This window comes from Lissotriton vulgaris, chromosome 4_1 (genome assembly GCF_964263255.1).
Source record: "Lissotriton vulgaris chromosome 4_1, aLisVul1.2, whole genome shotgun sequence".
Taxonomy (NCBI): domain Eukaryota; kingdom Metazoa; phylum Chordata; class Amphibia; order Caudata; family Salamandridae; genus Lissotriton; species Lissotriton vulgaris.
In genome coordinates, this window is record NC_141691.1 from 1,941,454,669 (window position 1) to 1,941,475,656 (window position 20,988).

General features: G+C 40.8%; 1 protein-coding gene across 1 annotated transcript in view; it reads right to left on the reverse strand.

Moving 5' to 3' along the window:
* Positions 1-20,988, reverse strand: part of COL22A1 (collagen type XXII alpha 1 chain) — a 994,625-nt gene that overhangs the window by 361,998 nt on the left and 611,639 nt on the right. Inside the window, exon 15 of the mRNA XM_086966258.1 lies at positions 19,604-19,657. Coding sequence (XP_086822384.1) covers positions 19,604-19,657 — 54 coding nt within the window. The remainder of the gene's footprint in view (positions 1-19,603; positions 19,658-20,988) is intronic.

A 20,988-nucleotide genomic window follows, 5' to 3' on the forward strand; every position in this document is an offset into this window, starting at 1 on the left:
CAGGTACGGAATGTTGACCAACATCAACTTATGACAGGAGTCGGTCCGACCATGGGACATCCCTCATGCACCAAGGGTCAAGAACTCGAAAAATGTGTTGACAAAAAGTTGAAAAAAGGTCAGTCAAAAACGACTAGGGGGTCACGCTCTCTCTGGATCTGTGCTGGCTGGAGCGGAAAAACAAAGAACTGACGTCAGCCCGCAGGGGCGGCATCTAAGTCGACACTGCGACGTCATCCCGGCGACCACGACAATGTATACGTAGTTGATCAACACCACCTACCAACGCGCAGGAGTACTGCTACAGAAAAATCTCCGTATCCAGTGTGACACCTAGGGGTAATTCTAAGGTAAGTAATTTATAACTACGGTCTCTTTCAGTTATGTACTTTTAAGTTTTGCACGCCCTGGTAGCGACAAATAACTGTTTTTTTTTCAGTACAATGAGGCCTACTCTTCTTATACGTTAACATTGGGAATTCCTATTACCCTTTTAAGTGGTAATTACCGGTTAGAAAGGAGTAACTGTGTCATGTGTTTTATCTTTAGAATGGTAATGATACATCTTAGAAAGTGGACATTTCTCTGTTCTTAGCTCTATGTGCCTGCAGCCTGTCTCCATAACACTTCTGGGATGGGTGACATCTATAATTTGTATATTCTCAGTAGACAGCTACAAACACAGGAAGGGGGTTAGGTGTGTCTGAATACCAATCTGCATTCTGATGGTTCATCCTGGGCAGGGAGGGAGGGAGGAGTTAACACTTACCCCTGAATAGGAAGTGTTCTAACCCCACACAAAGGGCTGAATACCCACTACTGAGTCTGGATCCAGGGCTAGGAAGAAAGGACCCCTGTGCACTTCAAAGTCCCTTCTTTGAGGACACCCCCACTACAAAGTCACAACTGTCCCTGACCCCTCTAAACCAGACACTAGGGGATTTGTGAAGAGCTCTGCCGGTAGGAAGGACTGCTGTGCTGCTACAAGGACTGCCACTCTGCTGGACTGCTGCTCTGAAATGTCTGCCTTTCTGCACCTCTGTGCTGCCTGCTGCCCTCTGCCCTTCTGAGGAAATGACTGGATCCAGCTCACTTGAATCCGAGTGACACCAAGGGTGTGCTGACTTGCTCCTTGTTCTGAAGTCTCAGGAAAATCAAAGAATTGTTACAAACCCGCAATAGCACCTGGACTCTGCCATCTGTGAGTCCTGCCCTGCCAAGTGGTACCAACCCAGTCCTGGTCCCTCGATAGTGAGGTTTTCAGTGCTGCAACTTTCAATGCTGACGCATTGCCATTGTTGCACCAATAGGGACAGGCACATTCCACCCGAGGATGACGCATCACCCGTCTTCAGCGCTGCTCAATACCGAAGCTTCCACAAGTGCGTGGCTCAATGACGAGGCATCGCCCATCTTCAGGCCTGCTCGACGATGAAGCTATCCTGGTAACGACGTATCACTGAAGAATCCCTTGAATCGACGACGCTTGCATCCCTGCTCATCGCATCTTGCCCTGGACATCAACGCAGGCCCCTCCAAAGGCACTGTGTTCAAGGCTGGTCCCTTTATCAGACCAGTGCTCCATCACGGTTGGTCTGAACTTCTGCATTTACCCCGGTGAAGGGCGACCAGATATCCCAGGTTGACACTTTAGGACTCTTAGTACTATATTTTAAAATTTTCTTTTAAAATTCATAACTCCAGTTCTACTTATTGGATTTTTGTCATTTTGTCTATTTTGCTGACCTTGTGTGGAGTCTTTTTGTGATGTCTTCATTGTGTTAGTGTGTGGGTGTTCCACAAATACTTTACAGACTGCCTCTTTAAATAAGCCTGACTGCTGTGTGTCATGCTACCAGAGGGTGAGCACAGGTTATCTTTTAGTGTCTAAATAGCTTACCCGGACTAGAGTACTAGTTCCTACTTGGACAAGGTGCATGTTTCTGCCAACTAGAGACCCCATTTCTAACAGATGGGTTCTGGTAAACATTGCATTTCAAGTACTAATTTTTAACATGTTTATATGCTGAAGACTGTCATAAAAATGGTTGTAGGATGCACAATCAGGTAAAAACCTTAGTTAGCATATGTTGCTTACCTTGGTATTATACAAGAGGGAGCACAGCCCCATCTGCAATACTGAAAGAGTTAGGCTGATTCCGTGATGGAAAACAGAGGGACTTTTATGTGTATCTCATGGACCGAACATGAGGCACTTCCCTTGTGTCCTCCTACATCCCCTGTAAGAGTGGTTGGATGTCAGAATATGGCATAAAGAAATATTGTCTGATATAAATATTGCATCGCAAATATGGTTACAAAAATATCAGCCTACTAGGAGTAGATTTTCTATTATCAACGTGCCTTATTGTAGTGGAGGATATTTTGGACATAATGACACACTGCTGATCTGGAAGGCTTGCTTTTCTTTTGTTGCCGTGCTGCCTGCTTCTCTCTGAATCTGCTGAACGCAGAGCGGGACTCTGCTTTCACTCCAAGGGATCTCCAAGGGCTTGTTGGCTTGCCTCCTGTTGCTTAAGACTCAGGGATATCAAAGGCTCTACCCCTTCTTCTGTGCCTGGCTCACTGGAGGTGGACAAGTTACTTTTAACACGGATTTCAACGCATCTCCTTTCTGCGGTTAGCAGAACCGGTGCATTGACTTAGTTGCAGGAGCAACATCAGCACATCTCATTAGACCCTGGTCTTTGCCTCCTGCTGACGCATCCCCTCGACTATGTGGCAGAATTCAGTGCATCAATCAACGCCTCTTGACTCCGGCACCCTTCTTCGGAACTGACACATCGCCTTTACTGCGTGGATAAGATCGACTCATCCTACAGCGGTGGGCCTTGACATCGATGCATCTCACTGTTTGCGACCAGGAAAGGTACTTTGCTCCTGGGGCATTCGTGGCTCCTTTAGCCGGCTGGCGTTCCATCATGGTAGGCCCAAACTTTGGCTTTGCCCCTAGTGTAGCAATGGTGTATTTATTGTTACTGTGTGGGTGTGTTGCACAAATGTTTTACACATTGCCTCCTTAGTTAAACCTGACTGCTCTGAGCCAAGCTACCAGAGGATGAGCACAGTTTATCTCTTAGTGTGTATCTAGCTTACCCTGACTAGAGTTGTGGTTCCAGCCAGGCCTGGGTGTATAGCCAGCCAGGAATTCAATTGCTAACACCTTCCTATCAAGATTAACATTTTCTATTGAACAGCTGGAGTGTGAAAACTACTGTCTTTTTTTACATCTTTACAGAAACTCAACTACATCACTCAGCGATATGGCGTGGGAGTGACTTGTTGCTATGCCTTAGTTCATGTGTCGATTCAAAATATTTTCTTAGTTGTAGTTTAGATATTTGCTTAAAGCTTGCTATATTTTTTGACTTGCTACACCCATTCAATGTCATACCCGTATGTGCACAGCCTTGAGAAAGAACCAGGTATACTAGAAACAGGGGGCGAAACACTTGTTGGATGATATTGTTCCATGAAATAAAAGTGTTGATGCACCGCTACGATAAAGATGAAACAATGAATATTGATACAGTACTAGAGGACTCTCCTATATCTCCTTTGAGGTTACAAAATTCAAGTGAATTTTTATCTGCACTGATGCTTTTAATTGATGATACCTTTCATGCAAAAATATTTTTTCTAAAAAGCCAGCACTGCTGGGGTCTCACAAATGATATGGAACCGCTTGCCAGCTGTGACCTTTGCCTTCTAGTTTGGAGGTAATTGAGACACCGGCCACGTCTTTTAAGCAATTTATCCATGCGGCATTTATCTACACTTTAAAGTAATTGGGTTGTGAGAGTTGTTAGCACTAAATTGCTCACATTAAACTCCAACCCTTGCACCAGCTCTATGAGGGATTCTGTACCGTGTTCTACTTTTGGAAAAACGTGACATACCTTCGATGAATCAATATTGCATCAATTTAAAAACTTCCGTCCTGTGAAACGTGGATAATAAAATGATACATTACATCAATACGTGTGCCGTGGTGTCCATGACTTTTTATTTTTCTCGCGTCTTATGTACTAATGTTGTGTATATCTAAACATATCATTAATCTTGGGCGCCATGTAAGATTGGACCAACAGGTGACTAATATATTAACATTATCATTTTTAATATAATAACATTATCATGTTTTAAAAGATAAGTCCTGCACTATTTTGACACGTTTCCTGACATCCTAATTAATGCCGCACTGATGACATGAGATAAGCAGATTTTCCTGAAATTATTCATGGACCCTTTTTAATTTTTCATAATATGTAGATTTAATAAAAGAGGCCAGTGTTTTTTTGTCTAAGAACGAAACGAAACATAAGAAACTGGAGTTCAAGTCTTCAAAATAAACCGCAAAAAATAAGAAATCTCGTGCCCAACAGTTGAGGAGGAGACAGGAGCATCCGAATGAAATCAAAGCAGCTGTAATGCTAATTTGAAGGTGGACCAAAAATATTGTGCCGCCTGTCCAGTTTTTTCATCCAACAGCACGCTGCAAGCTGGCATTCTGGAGTCAACAACACCTATACTTTTAAAAGCGAAACTACAAGTCCCAAAATTCAAGGTGTCCTTGAGTAAAAGGCAGGACTGACTGGACGTGTCATGTGGCAAGTTACCACTTGGGATGCCTAAGGGAGACCAGGTCCCTTTTCATTCAAACTGAATATGTTTATCAGAAATCAGCTGTCATAAATGGATATATTTTGTAACCATTTTGTTGAGAATTTATGAGCCTGGTTCCTCAGCTCTTTGTGTGGGTTCCCATTTAGCTTCCACTTGGCAGCTGTGCATTTGACAGGGAAATGTACAGCGAGGTCCAGCTTGGTGGCTTGTCGCTGTCTTCTCACTGCAAGTTCCCACGACTAAGCAAAGTGCAATAAACACCATCCTTTCTGAATTCCCCTCAGCCCCTCCTTCTCCTCTCCCTGAAGCACAGCTGAGTGTTGATTGAGGGGCACTTTTGCAAGGAGCCCCTCTGCCAGCGATTGAGGTCAGCATGCCTGCTGCTTCCTTCTCAAACATCTTCACCCCCTGATGAGGCAGTGATTAATGCGCACAGTCATACCTGTAGCAGCACCAGGCCTGACACTTAACAAATACTAGCCCCGAGCAGAGGCAATTAGGCAGCGGCCGCCTGGTGTCCAGCCCTGGAGGGTCTTGTCAGCTGCAGGAACTGAGTGCTGTGTTCCTGCCACAGACAATCACTTCAGACAACTGCAGGTCAGCACCATAATGGTGTGTGCCTTCTTTCCAGCTGTCTGAGACATATAGCTTGTGATTGTTCTATAGAATTGACAGCCCTGCTATGTTTCACTTCAGAGCTGCTGCTTGGCCAGCAGTTTCACAATGCCAAATAATTCATAGTGTTGACGGCATGCACAGTTCTAATGGACTGTAGTATGTACAGGCACTTGATCTGTGTTCTCACAGTATCCTGCCCTGCAGAGTCAGAGACATCCCTATGGCGACAGCGCCTTGAGGCCCTTACGAGTGATTAGTCGCGCTTTACAAGAAACCTGATTGGTTGATTCAATACTGATGTGCCCAGCTCTCATTGAGAGGGACTAGCACTATCACCAGGTTATAACTCTGGTTATGTACTGCTATAGCAGCAAAAATGGCAAACAAAAGTTGTTTCCCGCATAACAGAATTGCAGGCCAGGCTTACAGTTCTCTGATCGAGCCTGTTAGCAAGGAGCCGGCTCTCTGCTCTGATAGAGAGCGGAGCGCTTCTTAGGGGAGGGGAGGGAAGGAAAGGAACAACGAATGGCGAGGATGAATGGAAGGAGGCGAGGTCTTGGCTTTTTTATTTTTTTACATTTGCAAAGCATGTTAATCTGAATGGTGTGGAATGTCCCAGATCATGAGTCTGTTGAATTTAATTATTGGTGTCACGTGTCCTATGTCATGTGGGACACCTCGGTGGGTTCTTTTATTTTAGACAACAACCGTTTGCAAGCAGAGATATATCACAATGTTAAAAGTAAAACCACACACCCATGAATCCTGTGGGCTGATACGTCAAGACTGGCAAAGGTATCACACATGACGTGGGGACACTTGGCAGATATGCAGCTATAACTTAGTGATGTGTCTAGTGTTTTTAAGTGGGCAGAATGTTATGGGGGTTGGAATGCAGTGACTGTTGTTCAAACCGTACCACCAGTTGGTCCTGTCTGCTGCTGCTCGGTCGGTTGCTTCTTTGAGACTTAGAATACGCTTCACTGCCCTCACTTGATCTGTCGCCATGACCTTCTTGTGGACTTCAGTGGTGACGATGCCTTTGACCTGAGTTTGCTGATGACCGAAGGAGTCATTGGGAGCTCTTTCTTGCTTTGCTCCATTGGACCATGGGTTTGATGTGTAGAAGTGATCTTGTGGTGACTTCCCTTGTTCACTTTGAGCTTATACCAATTGGCCGTGGAGTAGGAGGCCATGTCAAGCTGCTGTTTGCCCATGGACCGTGGAGTTTGAGGTGGTATTGCGCTGCCATTGGACAGCGTCGTTGAACCCTGCACTGTGCGCAGGCACTTACCTTGCGCGTGCAGACCAGGGCTATATAGGTTGAGGTTGTTTCAAACTGAAGTACACAAGGTATCATGTGGCCAGCACGTGCACCACATTTCCCACTATTTTGGACCAGGAAGTGTTTCTCTAGGCTCAAGCAGGCACATATCGGATCTATTCTGTGATGTGCACACTAGTTTTCACACTTGGGGGCATATTATCAAAGCAGGCGAAATGAAATTATCGCTGCTTTTGCTGCAGCTTTCGACCGCAAAAGGTGATAATTTCATCACCCTATTAGCAAGCTGTCGCTAACATCAGTTTGCAACAGCTTTCAGGTGATAGTGAGAGGTTTGGGGCCCGCTTTGCATGTCAGCGATATTTATCGCTAATGACATGCAAAGTGGGCGTACCCAACCAGTTAGCGACTGAAAGCAGTCGCTAACGTCGCTATCGCCTATTAGCAAGACAGGCGTAGCGATAAAAAAAATTGCGCTAAGAGCGAATATCGCTAATAACTAACGCCTTCTCAGACCAGTTCTTAACCTGTATATCCAATGGGAGGTGGATATTCAGGTTAAGACCCTATTGGCGTTAATGCCTGAATATCGCTGGTTTTCCAGTGATATTCACTCATTTCGCCGCTATCGCCGGATATTTTATCGCATTGGAGATAAACGTTGCTAGTAGCACGTTATCTCTGCGATGAATTCGGCAATGCTTGGCGATAAAAGAAATGTTGCTATGCTTCTTTAGCGATAAATATCGCTACTTGTTGATAATATGCCCCACGGTTTTTCGAGTGTGAGCAAGTACAGGAGGGCAATTTTGGTGGTGCACACACCAATTTACAAAGCATCAATCTGGATGCGTGTCATTTTATTAATGCATCTTTCAGTGGCATGTTGGTGATGTACACATCTTTTTACGGCCTGTTCCAGGTACTGCAATTTCGTGCATTTGCGTGCAGACTCATTTCCAATTGTGTGTTTTGGATTTGTCACAGCATTTGCACTGATCATCATTGGTGAAATGGAGTCGTCAGCACTACGTAGACTCTTGACCGTGCATCTTTATTGCATATTGTGTCTTCATTTTTTCTTCTAGAGTACAGAAAAACTATATAGACCACCAGCATTTTTGGTCACACTGGGCTCTCCACAAATTGACTGGAAACAATGTAAAGAAGTGTTTGATGCCTACACGGAGGCCACTGAAACTGATGTGTTTACTCAAAGGAATAAATACGTGATTTTAAAACATTCTCTAGGTCCTGAAGGTAGAAAATGTTTAAAGCATTTACAGGTGTCAAATGTGATGGAGGAAAGCGATGTTTTAGATAAGTATGCTACTGCCAATAAAATGCTTGATACTTGGTTTAAAAAAAAGAAAATGTAATAAATGAAAGACATAACTTTTATGTTAGACATCAATTACAGGGGATTCGATTGAGTGTTATGTGGGGGCCCTGAGACTCTTAGCAGCTTCTTGTAAGTGTAAATCATTTGAAGATGAAATGACTAAAGATCAGGTGGAAATGAGTTATAACAAAAAGATTCAGGAGAAATTGTTGACCGCAGAATACCTAAATTTGGAACGGGCAGAATCTACTTCAACCTATATGCAACAAATGTCATTGGTTACACAGGAAGATGCTTTGCAGTGGGAGGGTGCAGTAACACAAGTTGGAAGGAAAAGTGATGGGAAGAAAAATAATTTAGAATGCTACAGATGCGGCAGAAGAAATAATTTGGGGTATGCCTCTTGTAGTCCAGCTTTTGATGTAGCATGAACCAAATGTAAAAAGAAAGGGCATTTTGCTAAGGTGTATAAGTCAAGTGGGATGGAAGTAGCTACAAGCAGGGTAATCAAGTCAGAGTCGGATGAGGACAGAATGGTGTTATCTGTGGTGGAGGCAGAAGGAGAAAGTGTAAAGGAGAATGTATTGCAGATTGGATAAGGTTGTTTGAAAAGCGCAAATTGCCCCATAGATATATCGGATGTATCGGTTACAATGATGGCTGATTTTGGGTCCTTTTTCATACTTATTGGATCAAAGAATGGGATAGATTTGAGAATAAGATTCTCAGGAAGTCGTATGTGCATCCAGTTGTGCATGGGAGTAAGTCCGTAGAGGTGTTGGGCAAGTTTGATGCCTTGTTAAGGAAGTTCATGGTGCTGTTTGCATGGCAAAAAATGGGTTTTGTCGTATGACCAGGGGAGTTTGGGAATTGTGCTTTGTCCAAATATTCTCAAACACGTGTTGTTCAGGAAAGATTACATCATGGTGGGTGAAATGGACGTGTGTCCCTGGGTGAGTTCATATACTGATGTTTTTCAGGAGATGTTGGGAAATTTGAAGGGTTCTTCTCATAAAATTTTGTTGAAGTCAGAGTTAAGGCAGTTGACATTGGTCATTGCTCCTGAGGGCGCATTTACGTTTAGGAGTATGCCATTTCGGTTAGCCTCTGCCTCATCTATCTTTCAGCATCTAATCTATCTTTCAGCATGTCGTAAAATCTCTATGCAAGGATATCCCTAATGACAGATGTTTTCAAGGGTGCATTTTGTTTTTTGGTCAATATGTACCATCCCATGATAAGTCCTTAGGCATGATCTTATCTGTATAAGAGGTGAAGGGTATCATGTTGAAAGGCTAGCAAGTTCAAATTTGCTGTGTAATGTGTAGATTATCTTGGGTATAAGATATCTGAAAAGGGTATTGATCCCAATGAGAATTTACTCAGGGCGATTCCTGAGTGTTCGGCTCCAGAAAATAAAGACCATTTATAACAATTTTTTAGGATGCTATAGTTTTTTGCTTTCTTTATCCCCACGCGTGCTGAGAGAACGCATAATTTAAGATCATTACTCAAGAAGAATGAGAAGTTTCTATAGGTTAAGGATGTTGATTATGAACTTGAGGTTATTAAGCAGGAAATTGCCAATGCTGAAACCTTTTGATACCTGTGATGCATGTGCCATTTTCATGGATGCTAGTCAGTATGGTTTAGGGTTAGTATTAGTCTAGATGTGCGAAGGAAAAGATGAAGCTATTGATTTTGCGTCACGTACCCGGAGGAGTGCAGAGATGACCTATTCTGTGATTAAACATGAGGCGTTGGCTTGCTGGTGGGGAATTGATCATTTTAGGAACTATCTATGGGGCATGGAGTTCCTGATTCGTGAGAATGACAATCCTTTGGTCAATTTAATCACTACTAAAAGGACCAGTAAAGCTAATCCGTGTATTGGCAAGTTGCAAAATAGGTTGCAAGAATTTCAGCATCACTTTCAATACATACCTGGGGTGAAGAATATATTTGCTGATTGTCTTTCTAGGTTTGGAGAATCAAGTGACACGCAGGACATGTTAGAGGAGGGTTTGTGTATGGTTGGAGTGGTGGCTGGTCTGACTAGCAGATATGTTTCAGAAAGTGAGTGGAAATCTGCTGCAGAGGGTAACAGTATTTTGAGAGAGGTTTCAAGTTTCACTGGCAATGACTGGCCTAAGGATGATACCTATATATTGATTAATGCTTTTAAGCATGTTTTTGCAGAATTGAGTGTATGTGAAGGAATGCTGAGGAGGGGTGATTTTTTGGTTGTGGCATTCGTGCCAAGGTTTTGGATTTAGCACATGAAGGTCATGTGGGGAAGAGGGCCATGAAGAGAAGGATAGGTTTTGGTGACCAGGAATGGATAGGGATGTGGATCATTACGTGAGAGAATGTATGTCTTCTGCAATCAGCAGCAAATCACAAGTTGCTGAGCCTAGTCCAGTGGAAGGTGTGCCTGTTCCGGATAAATCTTGCATTAAGATAAGTATGGCTGTCTGGTCCTATCAATATGGTTTAGGAAAGTTGAAGGTTTGGAATTGTGCTGGTGGATTATTTTTTGCAGTGGTCTTAAATGGAGTTTGCGAAGTCTGCCAATTCATCTGAAATAATTGGGTTCTTACAGTCCCATTCTGAGAGAAGGGGCCCCAAATGAGTTAATAACAGACAATGGAGTTCAGTTCACTTTTCATGAACTTGATTTTTTTTAAATCACATTGGGGTGTTAAGCATAGCTAGACATTTGTCTATCATCCACATAGCAATGGCCTAGTGGAAAGGTTTAGTAGGGCTATCAAGGACAATATGCAGTCGTCCATTGTCAATGGTTTGCTTTGGTACAAGGAACTTGAGAATTTGCTATGGGCCATCCGTCCACTCCTAACACAGTCACTGGGGTGTCTCCCTTTACTCTGTTGAAAGGTTGGTGCCATCCACCAAATCTGTGTTTCCATGGATGGGTGGTTCGTGTGTGTCAGAGGCGTTATTGTTATTGATGGAAAATAAGCAGGAAAAGGTGCAGAGAAAGTATGCTGGTGTCTCTGGGGCTAGAGGCATATGGTCTTTGGATGTTAAACCGGGGGATGGGGTGAGAGTTCGCCTACCTTGCATAACAATCACAGGTTAATTCAAGTGTTTATCTCTCAGGAAGGTGGTTCAAGTCAAGGATCATGTGGTCATGCTTGAGGATGGAGAGCAGTGGAATAAAGAGAGGTTGTCTCTTCAAATGTCTGCAGCGTGTCAGAGTGCTGTGAGATTGAGAAAAGATTCCCTGGAGAGTTCTAGACTTCATAATTTGAGAACAACAAGGGAAATTAAACCTCCCATAACAATATGTAATCATTTCCTAATGTGACATTTTCTGTGTCCAGGAATGTTTATTGTTTCCATGGTTGCATACATTATTGTGTTAGTTTGTGCACTGTTGTTATTTAGAGATATATTTTTATTTTCTTCTTTTAATGATTGTTAATTTGCTCTGTTGGGTACTGTGGTCATTAGTATTAATATATTTTTAGTTTCTATCATCATTTGTTGGTTATATTTTTGCTGGATTTATAAAGGGGAAAGATGTGTGGGGTCTAGTTCTATAAGTGGGCAGAATGTTACGGGGGCTTGGAATGCAGTGATTGTTGCTGTACAAACTGTACCAGCAGTTAGTCCTGTCTGCTGCTGTTAGGTCATTCGCTTCTTTGGAACTCAGAATAAACTTGGCTACCCTCACCTCATCTGTCTCCATGTCCTACCTGCAGACTTCTCACATAGGTTCTGGTAAAGGATGGTCCTTGTCGAGAAACCACAGACAGGGCTAAAAGCTGCTTAAATAGTAGTGAAATACTGTCTTATTCACATTAATGCTCAGAGGGGATCCAATTCCATATACTCTGGATTGAAAATGGGACTGCTGGTGGTTTCCTAAAGCAGTCCAGGGGCCACTGGGAGAATATCAACCCACATGCAAATTATGGTCAGGTCTACTCACAGATATTTTAATTTGCAGTAACAAATCAGAATACTCCAAACACAGCGCATATTCCGATTCGTTTAAAGATTAGACATTCAAAGGAATAGCTGAAACAGCACCCTATTTCATCAACTTTGATTTCCACCCATTCCAATCCATTAACTATAGGTCCCTGTGATAGAGCCATTTTAATGGACTGCTGGCGGCCAAAGAGCATAGCTGCGGGTAACCCTTGGCTCTGAGAACTGCATATTTTATTATAAAAGGCAACTACATCCTGAATTTCAGCTGACTTCTATGTTTAGGCATGAGTCTACCCCGCTTAATTTCTATATGTGGTGCAAAGTAGTGTGAGTTTTACAAAGCAAACTGCACTCAACAAGCAGGCTAAAATGTTAGATTTGTAATATGCATCACAGCGAAGAACTCCACTCGCCCACACAGGGAAACTGTAAGTCCCAGAATCCAACATGTTACTTGTTAAAACCAGGAATGTGACTCGCTATGTGCAGTTCAGATTGGCAGCTAGGAATTTGCTGAAGAGAACTTCACACAATATGATTTAATAAGTGCATAATAAAGCCTAATGAAACTAAAGTTCAATTCCTGCACTTTAAGTCAGGTAAAAGGGATACCTACATTTGAGATGTTTTTATATTTCTTTCCCTACAGTACATGGTAATGCTTAATAAGGTTTACATTTAAAGTATTGATTAAACTACAAGTATTGTTCTAAGTCCAATGTGCAAAACATATTTCTTTTTTCTTTGGGGTTATTAGTTACTAGTAATCTGAAAACAATCCAGTTGCATAACATTTAAATAGCATATATCTCACTTAAAACTCACCTGTCATCTAGAGGAAGCATGTTGGAAGACAAAATAAATCACTGTCCAACACAGTTCATTTAAGTGATCTGTATACTATACTTTACTTATTGGTTATTCTGTGTAACCCAAATTGATAATTTAATATTGTGATACCATAATTTTAAATTTGTAGGTCAGACTGGACAGCACCAATTCTTTAAAACATCCATTAGTGAGGTTTTGGCCCCGTCCAGATGAATAATTCTCTGTCACCATATGCTATTGACCCATGGGTGTATCATTCTACATTCTAGGAAGTCCTTCAGTTGGAATGCATAAGTCACTATTTACATCTGAAAAGTGCATTTAAGTTTTACACTGTTTGTCAGACTCCATCCTTTATCTCCTTTATGCATTCAACACAGAAAACAATCGTTTATCTTTGTTCCTCCGCATTCAAAACAGATGTTTTGAATGCAAGGCATGCAAACAGTCCTTCTGAAAGCCAGTATTTACATGCACTAGCATACTAAAACAGGACAAGAAGTAGACAGATGATAGTTCCAATCTTTCTTCCCAATTACCTAACACATTTCCCTAGTCCATGTTAGTTTTTCATTTTTTATGGCAGCAGCAGGAATATTTAGTACCATTGACCCCAAAGAGTACAGCATTTGCTACCCAATTTTTTATTCTTCCCCTGCACTCTCCTCTTGGCCAGTGTGGCATCAGGAATAGACCTCAGTGCTTCCCCAGTGTTGGACTTAGCCCTCTGTGCATGTTCATGCCCAAACGTTTTGCCTTAACACTCCTATTTTCTGACCCCATTATTGGCTTTTAAGAGTCTGCACACTTGCTGGTGCTATCTCCTTTATGCATGGTGAAATTAGCTTATACCCAATTGGTGCATTTAATTTACATGTAAGTCCCTAGTAAAGTGGTAGTACAGTTACTCTGGGCGGGTAAATTAAATGCTACTAGTTGGCCTGCAACACTTTATGTGCAACCACTTAAGTAGCCTTTTAAAAGATGCCCGGGCCTGCCTTTCCAGCTTGCATGTGCAATTGTTAAATGCCATTTTGACCTGAAAACCTTCCTTTTTAATAGATATGTCACCATTAGCGTAGGCAATGAACAGCTCAAAAGGCAGGGTGCATTGTTTTTAAAATGTTGGACATGCACGTTTACGCTTTACATGTTCTGGTAGTGAAAATCTCCTAAATTAGTTTAGGACTACTACAAGGCTTCCTCTTCCACAGAATAATATCTGGTTACCTTATTACATTTAGTAAGTGGTATCTTTTAATTGGGAGGAGATCGGAAAGTAATGTTTGGCGCCTGAAGAATTGTATTTTAAAATCCTGGTAAAGCTGGAATTTAAATCACAATTCTTAAAATACCAATTTTAGAAAGTTACATTTTTCCTGTCCTAACCATTTGGTGCCTGCAGCCTGTATCATAAGTCACATGACTAGGTGTGGCTGGCAGTTGGTCTGTGTGTATCACTCCCAGACAGTGAGACAAAGGGTAAATAGGTGTTGGTAGGAAGGTCGATCTCCATCAGGATAACAGGGGGGGACTGTCACCTAACACACGTACACATCACAGAGGCTATGCCTTAGCACACTCAGAAAGGTTTCACAGAAGTCTTTTGTGCCCCCACGCAAGTTTCCAGCCAGGGCAGGGAGGCGCAAGAAATGCCCTACACCTCTGCAACCCAGTTATAAATAGTGGACCCTCAGACCCAACTCTTCAGTACACTTCTGGACCGATGGAAGACTCGGAAGAAGGACTGCTGTGCTGCTCTGCTGCAAGGATTGCCCTTCCGCCATGCTACTCTGTTGCCCTGCTGTCTGAGTGGGAAGGACTGGACCTGCATCTTTAATCTAGAGCCAGCAGAGTGACTCCAAAGGCTAGTTCGCCTAATGCCAACTAGCCCTTGGACAGGGAGAGAAAAGGCCCCAAACACCTTGATCCCGCAGCTAGACTGCCTCTACTGTCAGTCCTACACCCATCCCCCAATTGGTGCCCCTCCAGTCCTGGACCATTTGGAATGGGGCTAAAGGTGCTTTACTAGCCAAGTTGTCGGATCTACCGGAACCAGTGCAGCGCAATGCAATCCTGACACAACTCTTACTGAATGGAACCAATGCAGTGCTACACAGCCAATAGGCAAGTATGCATCACTGCTTCTGCAGCTTATCGGAACCATTGCTGCAGAATGCATCCTTGACGCATCCTTGACGTGGACCATGCATCTCCTCATTAGAACCGATGCAGAATGACACAGCATTGACGTAAGCTTGCATCGCAGCCCTTGCAGCTCATTGGAACCACTGCTGTGCGGTGCAATGCTCTAGCACAACACAACAAGGATTTAATGTACATTTCTCAGCGGAGCTAATCTATTATTACCTACATATTTAAAATTGCAGATCTTCAGCTCTACTAATTGGATGTTTATTGTTTTGGTGTCAAATATTGCATTACATTTTACTCTATTTTTTAAATTGATGTGGAATTTTTCTTGTGTTTTGTTTTCACTTTATTACTGTTTATGTGCTGCATAACTATTTTTCACATTATCTCTCAGTTAAGTCTGACTGGTTTTGTGCCAGGCTGCCAGAGGGTTAAGCACAGGTTAATTTTAGGATTTGCTTGTATTTCACCCTGACAAAAATTGTGGTTGCTACTTAAGTAGGGTGTCCCCCCTAAATAAGTAACCATCTTGCTCACATCCCCTATCCACTAATCATGCTCCAGTCCCTTTTCCCATCAACTACCACAGTTCCGGGGGTGCCAGTGCTGAGACTGTGATGAAAGAAATATTTGAGGGCCATTAAAAATAGGTATATCAGGTTTCTAATGGCTGTGCATTTTGAAGATAATCATCACAAACAAGAAATACAAAACCACTGCTTCCAAAGCTTTTATTATGTTAAACCACATCATGGATCGGGAAATAGAGGTAGACTTAGAAAGGAAAAGATACCTTTGGGATTTGACTTTGAGTCTCAAGTCCCTCTCTAAATAAATGAATTGGATTTAAAACTTTTTTCATAGCTAATATTAATGGAACATGGACGCATATCTAAGACTCAACCAAGCCTTAAATAGTAGTCCATATATATATATATATGTATGTGGCATATGATAGTCAATTTCGATTTATAACTAGCATTTTATGGAGATAAACAAGTTTGCCTATATACTTATGTATACTAATGATTGTCTCAAACCATGGAATATTATTATTGACAATAATTTTTAAGAGGTTCATTAGGACCATACACTTTAATTATATGAAAATGTCTTAAGATTAAAAACTCAGGGTCAAGTTACACTACTAATAAAGGTAATGTTTCAAAAGATATTATTTGTTTAGAAAATGCTCTAGCTCAAAGAGTTGTGGTCTGTGTCTTGCTTAAGCTACCCAGTTAGAGCCATGAAAAAATATGTTTATGTGAAGATTTTACAAATGTGTTCCTTATCTTCTTATCTTCTTTTATTCTTACTTCAACTGTTAAGAAGACTGGAATGGTGCAAAAGCTAGATTGTGTAATGGCTCATAGTTGTTCACTGTTTACACAAATTATTTTGAAAAGAACAGGTTTCCAGATATGCTACAGTATATTTAAGTTGACCTGTATTTAGTGTTTATTTTTGGTGGATTTCAGTTGTGTTTTCTATTGTTTACAAAGCATGCTGGTATAAAGCACATATTTAATTTAAATAAAGAGTAATGCAGAGTATGTAGTTTCTTACCAATGTGGGGTGTCTAATGGACTTAAGTTAGATATTTTAAGCATAGAAAGTCTGTGTATTACATTCTTAATCAAACTCATCTCATTACCCTCTTACATCTCATTACCCCTCAAACTCAATGTCAGAACTCTGTCTGGTTTACATGACTATTAGATAAAAAAATATAAGTGTGATATTCAAATTTGTTGATGAACAAAATCCTGGACACAGGTGAGGGTCGCTTACCTACTGTTTACTGAATGTTGTGAGATTGTAGGGGTTGTCAACCCCACCAACAGCATAGTACCATGTTGAACCGTTATCATTTTGAATCACACCAGATTAATTTGGATGGCCTATCTATATTCAAGACAATGGAAGAAACATGTCCATATAGTTTTCGAAACACTATTTATAGTAGTTTCTGTTTTTCATAAAATAGCTCCGAATATTTAAGCTTGTAGAAATTTGAGCATTGTAAGACACTTTTTAAATTAGATTTGTGTCATATTTAGCTAACTTGTCAGTACTGTCAAGGGAAATCAGAGAGTTGTAATGTTAACTAGAAAGGAGATAGTATATTGACATTTAACATCATAAATCAGGCAATGAATATACAGCCTGATTCATCAAGCCGAAATCGGCTCGCAAATGGGCCAGATTCTGAGAATCTGGCCCTTTGCGAGCTCTATTTTTGCATTTGGGATTCATCATCCCAAATGCAAAAATCGGTAATAGCGATGTCGCAATTTAGCGAGGAATTACATTTAAGGAATCTCTTTTTGAGATTCCTTAAATGCAATTCATCATCCATTAAAAAATTGCGAATTCGCAATTTCGGCCCGCTATTTACCGCAAGGTCAAACCTCGTGGTAAATAGCGAAAACTCAGAAAAATGCTTTTAAAAGCATTTTTCTAAGTTGCATGTTGCACACACACATGTCCTCTGGACATGTGTATGCGCAACACCTGTTTCAATTTGCACTTAAGGGGTGCTACAGGGTGTCCTTTGGACACCCCTGGCACCCTTTAAATCGCTATCTTATTTGCGATTAGCAATTTGCTAATCGCAAATAAGGATTGTGTAGGAATTGCAAATCTTTTTGCGATTCCTACATGAATCCCGTTTTGCGAGTCTGTAATAGCGATTCCTTATGAATCGCTATTATAGACTTGCAAAACGGGTCTATGATGAATCAGGCTGATAGAGTCCAATTTCAGACTGAGATTTAGGAGGCCATTTAAAACATGTTCTAGATCAAAGATAGATTCTGTAATGAATGGGTCAGCCAATTTTTAGAACTTATGCCAGCCAATTTGTTAAACACTAGGCTACTGCACCATTGAGTTACTATCATTTTGACGTTTTGAGTTGTCCTCCATTCATTCTTTATGTATTGGTAATTAATCCTAAAAAATACACCACTTTGAATCTGATGATTTCTTTACAAACATATGTTTTAGCCATACCTTTGACCTTGAATTTCTCAAATGAATCGAGTTTAGATTATTGTGGACTTACATTTACAATTAGACCACAGCAACATCAGACAAAAAGTATCTATTTTTTTCGACATTAGTCCTTTAATGCTTAAGAAGGTTTCTGGATAACTTTTACATGTAATCTAAGGGCCAAGAATTAGCTAAATAATTTTTGAATTAGTAATACTTGAAAATGATAAAATTGAGGGCTGTATTATCGGGGCAAATCAATATAAATATATTTGTTCTAAAATATAAGATATGACTTTATGATAAAGTTTAGAACTAAGAGAGTTAACACTGTATAAACAAATTAAATTTTGCTAATCTAGGAATAGTTGCTGCTTAGATATGACAAAATGAAGTTTGATGCAGTCCTATATTCCCCCGCCATCTTTATTTGTAGTGACTGTAAGCTTCAGTAACATAGTAAATCCATATTACAAGCCAAAGTACTATTAGATTCAGACACCTCTCTATTTTTCATTTTTAAAACCCCTTGGTTGAAACTTCATGAGGTTCAAGATGTAAAAACAAATCTTCATTTGAAAACTGTGTGTTATATATTTTGGTATGTAATTTACAGTGATAGAGTTCTTACCATTTGAATAACTTGAGTGTGTCTATATTGCCTTAAATATCATGCTCCTTGATTGTTTTACAGAAATTGGAATATCAGACAGAAGGATATTTTTGCTATATTAAAATTTTTGATCTTGGAGCTTCCTATAGATTTGGAGCATGAACAGTATGGTCTACCATCAATAGCCTCCTCTAGCATCAGCTGTAGAAATGTGTTTGCCCTAAATGCACATTCAAGGGTTACTCAAGACGTGTTGAGGCTGCCAAATATCTCAGTTTTTGCACCCCTGTTTTGTTGGTCAGTGTGATATGCTTTGGTATATGTATGCAGACATATTAGTAGACCATTTAACAATGTTGGAGGTTTGGAAATTACCATCTACTGTTACTAAGTAATATTGCAGTAAGAAATACAGATCACACTCCTTTGATGATCAGATGTTTAGCTGTACTTTTGTGAAGGAAACATAAGTTACTGCTACCAGCACTGTGCACACTGATATGTGTTTATGTGTGTGTCTAATGAATCTTTCACTGCTCCTGCCCATGCTCTGCTGGTTCAGCCAGAATGAATTGAACCTGTACTGCCCATGTTTGTGCAGATCCCAGTCCGTCTATTTGTAAGGAAGCAAGCACCTCTCAAGATCATGTTCTATGCATAAAGGTGGCTTATACTGCTTCTGCAATGCTGTACTCGCTCTGTTTGTGTAAAGAGCTGTATACTACTGCTACTCATGTACCCGTTTTGTGCGTGTGAGAAGCCTGCATTCTACTTGTCATACCAATTATTTGTGTAACGCAAACTTGTAGTGCTTCTGCCAGGTCATGCCTATTCGGTGTGGGAGATCTATGCCTGCTATAAATGTTTGTTTCATTTTGTTTCTGCTTCTATGATGGGATCTGGATTATCTTCCCAGGACATTTAAGAACAATTCCACACCACAGTTCAATGTTCAACTCCAAGCCAGACAACACTTGTTCCTGCAAACGTTTGAAAAGCTGTGAGATGTTTGTACAGGTCACAAGATACAATGGAGTCACCCTCTTGTAGTGAGAGATAGATCTCATGATTTGAAAACATTCTAAATGTTTTCCATTTTGTTAATCCTCCTTAAAATATAAAATGAATTGCTTACACATGCATGCATACATACCGGGAGACCTGGTGGACCAGGAAGACCGGATTCTCCATTCTGTCCTGCTGGCCCCTGTGCAAAAAGTGTCAACAAACATTAGTTTCTAAAAATATTAAATTTGAAATGTGATTTGTATCTCCAGGAGTGGCTCATTTCCAACTACTTTAATAAGAAGTCTGGAATTCACAGAATTCATTTTGAACAGTATGGTTTCCATCCTGGTTCCTTCAATAGTCATATTAATCAAACTCAAGCATTCAGTTTGAACAGCACACACCCCAAGGCATATCACTGCAATAAGTGTGCACAAATATTTATTCTAAACAGGATGAAAGATACATCATTTCTTTCCTAAAACTCATACAAGATAATAACATTTCAATTTCTGCCTGTCGTGAATATAAGGTAGACTGTAATCCGAACCTCTTCATAGCACTAGGATGAGTGAGCTTCCTGAAACATAGACCTTATGTCTTGTTGCTTCTTAAAGAGACCATTCAGGTGGTACTGAATTAGGGAACATCCCCAAAACTGTATATGCATTTTTGATATTCTGAGCCTTTTCAAGTGGATATTGAACAGTATATGAAATATTCACCTCGTTCTCAATTACACAGCATTAACAATGATTTACATTAATTGTTCCAAATATAAACGGGGTGCCCCATTTCCAAAAGAGATCCAGGACTAATTAAATAGAAAAAACCCTAAGAAATCCTGCCCGTGGCAGTGTTACATTGACAGCCTGCCCTGTGTTTAAAAATCTATTTTCAGATCTGTCCTAGAATGATTACTGAAATATAGTTATGGGTTGAATTTATATTTTAGTACACATGTCTCAGGACTGATTTTTAGAAATTTTAAATTTTGAATTTTCTAGACTGGTGTTAAAGCTAGGTTGTCCAGATCAATTTTAGATTACCATGATATAAGGTTGGCTTGTTAGAAATTAACAGCAATTACTATTAATGAGGTATCTCTTAGCCTCCATCCTAAGAGTAACATGGATTGCTTACACAGATAGTGCTCTGGGATTTCTGGCTCACCAGCCTTTGCTGTAGGCACAACATATGCAGGAAAACTAAACTTAAATCTCATAAGTACTACTCAATTCTTTAGCAAGTGATTGTGTGAGGGAAGAGATAGTTGGGCATCTCTATCATACAAAAATAGCTATTACCTTCTGTTATTTCCATTCACAGTCACAGGAAGGACAAGGCAAGGAAAGGTTTTGAAACAAGACTTTGAGGTCCAAACTGAAATCTCACACAAAAGGCTGAGTGCATAGATAGGGAAACATTATCAAGGGGTTTCTCCTTGATGGCCAGAATGATGTCCCTGATTAACAATGGTCAGACCAATGGTGAAGTTAGGTGTCCCACGCAAATCGGCTGTCCTCTTCC